The 12074-nt window shown below is 37.0% G+C and overlaps 1 protein-coding gene across 1 annotated transcript in view; it reads right to left on the reverse strand.

Moving 5' to 3' along the window:
• Positions 1-11795, reverse strand: part of HELB (DNA helicase B) — a 46637-nt gene extending 34842 nt beyond the window's left edge. Inside the window, exons 1-3 of the mRNA XM_051961342.1 lie at positions 9444-11795; positions 5882-6268; positions 4900-5072 (exon numbers count right to left, since the gene is read on the reverse strand). Coding sequence (XP_051817302.1) covers positions 4900-5072; positions 5882-6268; positions 9444-9624 — 741 coding nt within the window. The 5' untranslated portion in view covers positions 9625-11795. The remainder of the gene's footprint in view (positions 1-4899; positions 5073-5881; positions 6269-9443) is intronic.
• Between the last annotated feature and the right edge of the window lie 279 nt (positions 11796-12074).

Genomic DNA, 12074 nt, shown 5'->3' on the forward strand with positions numbered 1-12074 from the left:
AGATCTCTTTGGGATATAAGCCCTGTAGAAACACTGTTGGATCAAAGGATATGTACCAGTTTGATAGCCTTTTGGGCATACTTCCAAATTGCTCTCCACAATAGTTGGATCAGCTCATAACTCCATCAACAATTGTATTAGTGTTCCAGTTTTCCCATATCCCTTCTAACATTCATCAATGAATGTTGATTTCATTGTCAATTTGAGAGTTGTGAAATGGTACCTCAAAGTTGTCTTAATTTGCATTCTCTGATCAATAGTGTTTTAAAGCATCTTTTCATATAGCTAGAAATGGTTTCAATTTCTTCATCTGAAAATTGTTCATATCCTTTGACCATTTATCAGTTGAAGAATAGCTTGAATTCTTATACATTTGAATCAATTCTCTATATATTTTAGAAATGAGTCCTTTATCAGAACCCTTGAATATAAAAATGTTTTCCCAGAAATCTATTTCTTTCTAAACATCTATAGGTCATATCATGGAACATTACATCATTTATACTAATTGACAAAAGAAAATCATCTAAAACATCATTTTTTTTTAACTATTTTATATATACATAAGAAGCTCCTAAATCTGAGGCAAGTCTAACTCAGATCAGTGAAGGTTCAGACTCAGAATCAAAATGAAATCAGATACTCAAAAAACTATTAACCATTTAACAAAAAAGGTTATTTAACAAAAGCCAGAAAGGACCTAGCTCAAACTTATTTGGGTGTAGTTCTCCTATCTCCACATCTGTCATAGTAGTAATCATCAGCTTAGAAGCATGGATCAAGATTCAGGAACTAGAAATTCCTCATCTACTGAGTTTTTGTACTTAGGCACCAAGAATGTACAGCAACAGTTGGAGTTAGTCTTTTGATCAAATTAAGTGTTAAGAAAGGTTCTTTGCCTTTTAGGGAAAAACTAGCAGATATTGGCTCTACAAACAAACAATCCCACAACAATTACATTACTAAGTATTAGTAGAAGGAAGGATTTAAATCTTTAAATCTTATGATGATGACATTGTTGTCATTAAGGAGATCAGAATAAGCTGGAATAAGAGCCACATAAGAGGCAGCACCAGAGAGGCGGAGGAAAAGACAAAAGAATGACAGTTATCTGGTCAAAAGGAAAAAAAAAAGACCCCAAACTTTTATGCCTATAATCGGCTATAATTTATATCCAGTACCAGTTCAAAGGGACAAATATTGTTTGGTTTACAAAGTCTCCTTTGTAAAATTTATTTTATCAATATAAAAATAAATGATATATATATTCCAACATGTTTGATGGAAAACGTAATTCTTATTTAGGCAAACGTTTTTTTTTTTTCATTTTTAAAAAATGGATTAGTGATAAGTTTCTCCCGAGGTGATTTAAAATTATAGATCCTTCTATACAACCTTCTAAAGACATCTATGCAAGAACAACAAAGGAGAGATGGAATAGAATGAGTAAAGCAAGCCAGCTGACCAAGACCACCAATCATCACCACTACCCTCCATCCACTTGCTCCTGGACTCTATGCTCAAAAACCATATTGCCTTACCCTATTAAATGTTAAATCAATGTGATTGGTATAGAATTTGTTGATTTTAGAAAATCATTTAAGTATATATAGAAAAACTTAGATATGGGCAGTTGCATATATAAATTCAGCGACACAAAAAACAATGAAGTAAAGATTAAAAAATAGGTCAGATGAAGTCAGAATAAGGCTTCTAAGTTTGTATTTGTATTGGAACTTTTCCCCCCAATATTTTAACTATATTACATTATAATTGGTTTCCTTTGCAACTCTCTGCATTTTATTTCATGCATTTAAAAACATTTTTCTTGGAATGATTCTAGGTTTACAACCTAAATTTTATCATGAACTTCTCACTCTCTTGAACAACTCCCCCATTCAATCAATGCAAGCTCTCATTACCTAACAACTGGACTACTACAATAACCTTCTGACTGGTCTTCCTACCTCGTCTCCCCCCAATCTGTTCATCTTCTATTCAATTATCAAATTATCCCACTGTACAGGTTTAACCACATCTTCCTCTATTCATTCAACTCCAATGGCTCCCTATTATCTGTCTAAAAGATCAAAAATATAATATTCCTTTTAAGGTGTCTTTTAAGTCCTTCATAATCTGGTCCCTTCCTGCCTTTCCAGTCTTCTGACTCTTCCCTTCTCCATGTAATATGCAATCTTCTTTTCTGTTCCTTACACAAGACATTTCCTCTTCCACCTCTGTGTTTTCACTGGCTGTTCCCTGCACTTATAACTCTTTTGCTCCTTATTTCTACCTCTTCCTGGCTTCCCCAGCTCTGCACCAAGACTCATCTCTTGCAAGAAACCTTTCCAAGTACCCCTCAACATTAGTGCTTTCCTGAGATTACCCCGATTTCTCCTGTAAAGATCTTGTTTGTACATGAATGCTTACATGTTGCTCCTCCAATACACTGTGACCTCCTTAAGAGGGATAAACACTCTTTTCCCTTTCTTTGTACCCCTAGAGTTTATCATAATCTGGTACAGGGCAGGTTCTTAATAAATGCTTCCACTAACTGGGAAGGATTCCATTAGACTTCACTAGAGTGCCAAGAGATCTATGAACATACAAAAAATAAGAATCCCTATACTACCAGGTTTTCAGCTGAGGAAAGATGTGACCAGTCCAGTAAATTAGAGCTTATTCTTGCAGCAACTTAAAGAGAAAGACAACAAACAAGATCAGTCAATCAATTCTCACCTTCTTTGACTAATTATTAATCCATGTTGTGCCTACTTATTATGAGTGTTCCCCAAGGCTGTCCTGGACTCCTTTCACTTTTCTTTCTATATGGAAGTCTCTCACTTTGATGATAATTCTTCCAAGCACTACAGCCTACAACCTCACTATCATCCTCAACTACTTTCTTCCTCACTTTATATATCCATTCTATCATCAAATCTCACTGTTTCTACCTTTACAGTATCTCCCCTAAATATTTCCTTGTCTCCATTCATGTAGCTGCCATAGTGTTTCAAATCCTTATCATTTCTTACTCAGACTACAGCAACAACCTTTTGTTTTGTCTCCCTACTCCAGTCCATGCTCCACTCAGTTGTCAAATTAATCTTCCTGACCATGTAATGACATGTTCATTACCATTACTTCTACTCAATAAGCTCTACTGGCTCTTTTATACCAAGATCAAATATAAAGTCCTGTCATTCAAAGCTCCTCATAACATGGCTTTCCTTTAATTATAAGGTGTTTTGTTTTTTTTTTTTACATCTTATTCCCCTATAAATACTCTTATTATCCCACTATAATAAGAGATGACACTTATGTCAATTTAAGATTTGCAAAATACCACAAAATCTTGTTTTACACATGTTATCTTCAATCAGCAATATTTATTAAACAGCTACTAGGAGTTAAGCACTGTGCTGAGTACTGGAAATAAAAACATGAAGAATGAAATGACCACTTTTCAACAGAAACTTACTTTTGAAGGGGGGGAGACAAGGGGACACATATGTATTTTTAACATACATACAAATATATGTATACAACATGAAAAATACAGAATACAAATAAACATAAGATAATTTCCTTCAAAATAAACTGGGAAAGGAAGCATTGCTGATGGGAGAGTAGAGGGATTGTGAGGAGGAAAAGGAAGGGGAATTCAAAAAGTTATGTTGCTTACAGGCCTCTAGAAGGAAGACAGAAATTCTATAAGGGAAAGAAGTGCCTTCTGAAAAACGAGAAGTGAATGATTTGTCTAGGATCTCTAAGTCTTTACAGCTGAGGACCCACTCCTTTCTTTATACCAATTGCCTCATCTTATCAAAATAAAGACTATTAACTCCTATAATCATAGTCTACAATCCCACTTATCCCTTAGCAGATCTCTCTGTTCTCTCACCCTCTGGATTTACTTATCTTGCCATCTCTTTTCTAAGCTATTCTTCTTCTTTCCATATTCTTCTTCCCAAATTACATTTTTCCCTCCCTTTTTTCTCATTTACATTCCTACACAAAATTTTTTTTTGTTATTTTAGTTTACCCTAAAAAAAAAAATCACAACAAGAGAATACTATTGGGACTAATCAAACAGGATGACTGCAGAATTTATCATTTTAAAACTAATATTCTACAAATGTTGTATGGATATAGAATATTACAATCTCCAGAGAATTTAAAATGAGTATCATACAAAGGATGATGGAAAAGGGCATGATGGTTGTGAAGAGATTGCAACACTTAAATAATGAGCAACTTCAAAAAAGAAAATCAGAGAAATTTGTCATTGAGAAAGAGGGCATCTTGATACAGTGGATAGGGTACGGGACTTGGAAGTCAGGAAAAACTAAATAAATTCAAAGTCTACCTATGAAACCCTAGCCAAGTCCAGCACATAGCTCAGTTCTGTGGCACATAATGTCACACTTAAATGTTTTTTGACTAAATGCTTTTTTGATTTAAACACTTTCTACCTCAATTTATTCATCTGTAAAATTAACATAACAATAACATACATATTGCAGCATTTTAAGAGAATGAAATAAGAATATAATTAAAGTACATTAAAAACTCTATGGTATTATACAAACACAATTATTATTGTTATTCACAAAAGTTATGTCATTAGGATTCCAGCATGGTAGGTCATATCTTGTTGGAAAGATTTCAAGTATGGTCCAAGTGAGAGATGAGGTATGCTATCTGAGGAACAATCTAGTAAAATAGACAGAGGCTGGTAGACTGGCTATTAAGGGATTCCTATTTTAAACATATCAATTCTATGACACAAGAAAAAAAAAATGTTTGGGGCTCTTTACACAACACTGATAAATCTTAACCCAATTTTGACAAAGATCACAGAAATCGGTCTAATATCAAGGTTTATATCCTACTTACTCTACTAAAGCCAAGTTTCCATGGACATGTATTTAGAATTTTTTCCAAATCTTTGAATAAGCTCTTAGGATGTTCTAGGTTCAGAAGATTGTAAAAATGGCGGGGCAGAAGGATTGGAATGAATTCCATTATTCTTGGAAACTTCAAAGCTCTCATTACAATTTTTAAAGCAACTATAGGAGACCAAAAGAAATGAAACCAGTTAAAGTAAAACATAAAGTAAAGCAAGGGTTTTACAATTTTCTACAATAGACATCATTTGTATAAAAAAAAATAAACAAAAACACAGTAAATCAAAGCATTATTTTATACAGCTGAATGAAGTAATCAAAATTAAGGAGAAGATTACTAAATATAACAGTGGATTTACACTAGTCAATGACAAGTAATATTGTTCACCTTTTGGTCATCTGAAAATTCCAAGTTTTCATTCCGTACATAAAATACATTGCATTTTTTAAAAGCAGAAATTTATTTTTTGGTTTTTCCTTTCTACTCTCCCGTCAATATAAGTGACTGAGACCCAACTGCAATTAATTCATTTAAAAGACTCAAACGACTCAAACACAATTTCTATTAGATTTGGATATTTAACTCTACAAAGATAAAAACTTGCATCTAAAAATTAATTTAAATACGTATGTGACCTTCAATCATTTACTTGAGGTGCTGAATAGTCTTTTTTACTTATTTCCAGATCTCATATATTTGATGATACAAAATGGTTTTTGGTAATGAATTTTTATTGTAATGAGTTCATATTTATATTTAACTATATCCATTTTTCCATTGAAATTTACTTTCTCTTTTCCCATAACTGGACTTTTCCATGCCAGACTCCCCACTTCCTCCCATAAACTTATACATGCTGTGCTTCCAAAAGGAATGACACATTTTAGATTGTATTAATAAAGCCTGAGACATTCTAGTCCTCAATTGCTGTAATGGCCCAACTTGAATCTGATTTTAAATTTACACTTACTTGGATTTTTATTCAGCACATTTTGATTTTTTTCCTGTGAAGACTTTCCATCTTTTCTCCGTGAAGATTCTTTTTGCTGTTCTTCAAAATCTTCGAGTGCTTCTTGAAGATTTGCAAAGCTCAAGTTGTGAAAACTTGATCTTTTATATACCCACTTTAAAAAATCTGATCTAAAATTTTCTGGAAATTCACATTCCTTAAGAAAAAGTGCACAAATGTCTCTTTGATTAGATAAGTCTGTCTGTAAAAAGTAAGATGGCAATCCAATGGTAAAGTACTGGGATCTCACAACTTTTACTTTTACTTTAACTTTCCACCAAGGACCAATCAATGGAAACCGTCCAAACACTCGAACCTTCTTTGTGGTATTTTCATCTTCAATTACAACTTTTAAAATAACACAAACATAAGTATTGTTATCAGCTAATTTAAGACTTTCTTCAAATATTGTTTTTTTTTTTAATTGACTTTATAAATTTAAATGAATTGAACTTTGAGGTCCAGGGAATTATATGCAACAAAACAACAAAATATAAAATTAGTCACTGATTAATTCTTTTATCAAATATTTATTCTCCTGAATTCAACTTTTCCAACAAGTAAAACAATCTTTAAAAAACAGCTTTTCATAGGAAAATGAGAAAACACATGCATAAAGGCAAAATAAATATAAAATGCAGTTCACAGGATTATGGTTTTAGATTTGGAAAGAACATCCTCATCTTACAGATGAGGAAATGGACCCAGTAACTTGGCCCCTTGCCCAAGAACATTCAGGGAAGTAGAGATAGACAATTCAAATCCAAATCCTTTAACTCCATTACACTTTCCACTTGACCATAAATTAGAATTCTTCTAGGTCTAAATCTGTAATAATAAGATTTAAAATCAGCAGATTTTAACTGCCTTCTCATTGGTTCCCTCATACTGTAATAGTTTTTTCTTCTCTCTCCAATCCATTGTCAAACAGCTGGTGAAATTATCCAAAGGAATCATGTCCTTGTAAATAAAAAGCTATTAAAAATTTAAAAAAAAAAACCTGTGCAACAAGAAAACTGTTCGGTTCTGCACACATATATTGCATCCAGGATATACTGTAACCTATTCAACATGTAAAGGACTGCTTGCCATCTGGGGGAAGGGGTGGAGGGAGGGAGGGGAAAAATCGGAACAGAAATGAATGCAAGGGATAATGCTGTAAAAAATTACCCTGGCATGCGTTCTATCAATAAAAAGATATTAAAATAAAAAAAATTAAAAATTAAAAAAATTAAAAAAAAAAAAAAAGAATCATGTCCATTCAAGTCACTCCTTTGCTCAAAAAACTTAAGAATAGCTATTCACTGACATTAAGCGAAGAAGGACTTGGGGCAGGGTCTCTTATTGAGGCAGAATTGAAGGAGATTTTCGCCTTCAAGTATTTTCAGAGTTTCAGGGTCCTCTCTTCAATATGGTAGAAAACAGCAATTTGTGTTCAATTTGCATATACTTATTCTCAAGGATCTTTCTTTATTAATCATTTTTCAGGTATGTCTGACTCTGTGACTTCATTTGGCATTTTTTTGGGCAAAAATACAGGAGTAGTCTGTCATTTCCTTCTCTACCTCATTTTGCAGATTGAGGAGGCAAACAGGCTTTTAAATGACTTACCCAAGATTACACTGCTAGTATCTGAAACTGAATTTGACTTAAATTTTCTGGATTTCAGGCTCAGCATTCAAACTATAGTGCCCCTACTTGCCCATTCTAAGAGTACTCATTATTTTCTGCCACAGAAGCTTAACTTCTTGAGGGCAGAAACATTTTCTTTTATTTTTCTATCTTCAGGGGCTAGCACAGTAACTGGCATATACATGTCCTCGAACTAATATTTGTTGATTGACTGATGCTTGTTTTGCTTTAAAGCCAGAGTCCAAAATCTCAGATGTGAAATTCACACTTAAGGCCTCATTTCGTACTGCACCAAACTGACCCAACTGTCCTTAGTTAAGGGCCAAATTACTTACACCTCTCTGAGTCCATTTTCTCATCAGGAGATGAGGGGATTGAGACTTTTAAGGTGGATTCCAATTTCACAGGGATTCACTCAAAGACACCAATAAATAGTTTCATTTGAATTCCTTTATAATCCAATCAGGAAAGCAGATAAAGTTAAGAATGAATGGATGGCTGATAGAATGAAAAGCATATGTCAAATAGCAAGAATCTGCTTATTACAGCACTAGGGACAGAAAAAAAAGGAGATATTTCCAGCCCTCCAGAAGTTTATATTCCAGTGGAAACAATCAAACACAGAAAATCTCAAAAGTCCCTGAGCAATAGCTTTAAGCTGTTCTAAGACTTTGGGACATCCTGTCTAAGGGAAATTTGGCCTGGGAAAGGGGTGTTCAAGATAAATAGAAGTAAAAATCCGTAGAGCAGACAAGGGACAAGTCCTTTCTATAAGTATTTTTGGCCATGTCCTCAATGAGTTTCTTATACTCTAGCTGACATCTTCATTCCCAAGACTCCCAACTTGGACCACTAGCTCTCCCAGCCCTGATAGGACAAGTTTCTTTTTTCTTTGCCCAAAACCAGGCCTCTTGGAAATCATTCCTTCTAGCTCCTTCTTGAATAGTGTTGTCTTTGTCCATTTCACTATATTTACCTGGCTTGTGACATTTTTTTTTTTGTTTGCCACTTTTTTTTTTAACATTCTTTTTTTTAAAATAGTATTTTACTTTTCCAAATACATGCAAAGAGTTTTCAACATTCACTTTTGCAAAACCTTGTGTTCCAAATTTTTCCTTCCCTCCCAAGACAGCAAGCAATCTGAAATAGGTTAAATTTACTAATGACTTCAATAAACAATAGAAAAGCTTAAACGTGCACAAGATTTTTGGGAGGCCCTTTCAATGGGAAAGATGGTCTGGGAAGGGAAGGTATCCCTAACAGCATCTTGAGTAAAGCTATCGGGCAGCCACGACCACGTCCCTTTTACAGCCCTTCCTCACCAGGCAGCGTCCTCATTCCCGCGCCTGGCTCGTGGTCCCGGGCTCCCCAGACTCCCAGGGGAATTTTCGCCCACTGTGCCCGAAACCAGGCCTCCATTTTGGCCCACTTCTGAGCATGCTCCTCTTCAAACCCCCTTTTCTGTGTTCTGTGTGTGCCTTTGTGTTCTATTTATTAAGTGCATACAGCAAAAGCATGCCAAGTCCTTCGTCTTTCAGTGGCAATATTTGCGCCTGTTTCACAGAAACGCGGGCACTCACTAGCATAAGGATTCTTAGCTGGATGGATGGGGCTTTATCTAGACAACCCGCTCATTTCTCAGACAGAAAAAGTGAGACGGAAAGATATAACTCAATTTCATGGCTCCGGAGGCGAAGGGACCTCGGAAGACCACGCATTCGAGACCCTGCTATTTGACAGGTGAGGACACCGGGGCCCAGAATGAGTCATATTCATTTAGAGGCACAGCCTACAGCTAAGTGTCAGAATTAGAACTCGGCTGTTCCAGATTCGGCGCTCTATCCCCGCCGCCCCCCGCCCTTCAAGCTCGGGTCTCTCTGGTCTGTTTTACCCCATTGGCGCGTGGGGAGGCCGCCCGATCTCAGCCCTTCCGTATACAGCTCCTCCGCGTCCATAAAGAACGGCTCCTCCTCCTCATCTTCAACCCCCATCTCCTCCTCCTCGTCGTCTTCGTACTTTAGCGGAGTTTTGTCCGGCAACAAACGACCCTGCAACAGTAACTGGTCCCCCATCTTCGGGGTAGCGAAGCCGAAGCGAGCGATATAACCCAAGCCTTTGGCGCTTGAACCAAAGTAGATACGGCGCGCACCCAGATGCCGAGTCTTCTAACCAATCAACGATGGCGCCGAGCCTCTCAGCTAATCAGAGAGCACACATTGGCCACGCCCTCTTCTGGAAAGTAAGCGTGTGGGCGCAGTCCCACTCCGGACTCCGCCGGAGACCTGTGACTGGGCGTTCGGGTTCTTTAGGGTCACGTGGGCTGTGCTTTCAGCCACTCAGAAGTGCCCTCCCGCTGTGATTCCTCAACCTGCAGCCACCACCCTCGGGGAATCCCCGGGAAATGGGGGAGGCGGGAAGAGTGTAGGCAAGAGGCTCCGCCCCAAATAGGAGGTCGGGGGGAGTTTCAGGCTGAGGAAAAATGAAACTATCCTTACCCTCAGTGAGCTAAGTGGAGTGCAGACTAGTGCGCGCGCGGGCTTAGATCGAAATGGGAAAAGTAGAGTTGGGGGAGGAATATGGCGAGGGGTGAAGAAACTTTCAGAAAGGGAAGAAAAGGAGGATGCGAAGAGAAGGGGGGAGAACGAAGAAAGAGGAGGAAGGCAAGAAAAAAAGGGAAAAGAAAAGGGAGAAAGGCGGAAGGGAAGGGAAAAGGAAAAAGGTAGAAATGAGAAAAGAGAAGGAAGGGGAGAAAAAGTAGGGAGAAAAAATGAGAAAAGGGAGAGGGTAAGAATAAAAGGAAGAAATGGGGAAAGAAAAAGAGAAGAAAGGGGAGGGGAGAAAAGGGAGAAAGGAAGAGAAAAAAGAAGCAATGTTGGGAGAGAAAAAGATGGAAAGTGGGAAAAAGGAAAGAGAAGAGGATGAAAAAGCAGGGAGGAGTAAAAAAGGAGGGAAGGAGAAGAAAGGAAAGGAGAGAAGAGGAGGGGAATAATGAAGAAAAAGAGGGAGAGAAGAAAAGGAAAGATGTGAGGAGTGAAAAGAAGGGGGAAGAAAGAAAATGAGAGGAAGAGAAATAATTTGAAAAGGCAGAGAACATAGAAGAAAGGAAAAGGGGGAGAAAAAGAGAAAGAAGGGAAGGAAGGAAAACAAAGGAGTGGAGATGGTGTCCCACGTTTATGAGGGGAATGTTTTGTTAAGCTTGTTCATACTGTGTCCTTTTAATTCAATAACTTTCTGTTCAACAAATGCATGCAGGGCCAGTGGAGTGAGTGGACAAACCCATCGTTGGACATTAATAGTGAGAAAAACATTCTCTACCCTAGTCTTCAGTTTATTGCCCAAGTCTTCAGTTTATTGCCCAAGACTTCATAATCTTTGGTAATACATTTTAAGTTCCTTCTGAAAGGGTGAGAGAAAGCCAGGTTCAGAAATTCAGTTCTCCCTAGTCACATACTGGTGGTGTGACTCTGGGCAAACCACTTAATCTCTCAATTTCCCCGGCTACTCTTTAAAACAACAAAATCCATTGAAATTGCAGTTTTACATTGGTAGAAGTTCCTTGAATTAGGGAAATTAATTGGTTCCAATTCCTCAAATTAAGTCTTTGGTATACCTTGATATTTGTTAATGCCAGTATGAAGGCACAAAGGATTGTGAGACCCATTTTACTTGCTATGGGTGATTACACAACCTCCCCCCAATGGGTTTCACTAGGGAGCCTGTAAATTATAGATTTAGAATTGCAAACTCAGAGTGAAATGGACAAAAGACTAATCCCTAATCCCTGGGTCAAGGGGCCTCAGGTTTATAGGAAAATGTTGCTTAAACTAAATTAAGAGAAGTGTTATATTCAGACAGAATGCTTGCCTAACAATGTCAGACATCCTATAAGCTCCCTAACATCCCCCTTTTCAAGTGAGAAATCGAGTCACTGTTGTAACAGTAAGGCAGAACAAGAATTGCTTATAACCCTGTCTCTATTTGGGTTGGAGGGGGTACTCTACTGAGAGTCCGCCCAGTCCCAACCGGTAAATAAACAATAAATGATTTCTAAATTACAAACACTTTGGCTGTCCTGAAGTTTATTGCCTGGGCTATTTCAAGACCATACATAGAAAGGGATGTTTCCACTTTAGGATACCTGCAAGATTAAATGAGTTAAATCAGAGATAGTGGTGACCCTTGCCAGACTCACAATTTATTGTAGGCTGGCAGTGGAATGACTTGCCTCAATATGCATGTCTCCCCACCCCCATGTAGATAACCTGTAAAAATATATTTCCTACAAGTCTTTGCATCTGAAGCTTCAAAGCCAGAGAGATCTGTCTTTATTTTTAATGATGTTAAACAGGATTAGAAAGTCCTCTTTTTTTTTCTCAGAGAACATCCCAAGAGACTATAGAGTTCTTAGTGCTTTTTTGGACTTGTACATTTTCAAAATCTATCCAGATTTAAGAAAAGGCACCAAAAAATTGTTTATCTTCTTTTCCTGAAAATACCTTGAATGCAGATAGCATCTTCCTCA

This window comes from Antechinus flavipes, chromosome 5 (assembly GCF_016432865.1).
Source record: "Antechinus flavipes isolate AdamAnt ecotype Samford, QLD, Australia chromosome 5, AdamAnt_v2, whole genome shotgun sequence".
NCBI classification, from domain to species: Eukaryota; Metazoa; Chordata; class Mammalia; order Dasyuromorphia; family Dasyuridae; genus Antechinus; species Antechinus flavipes.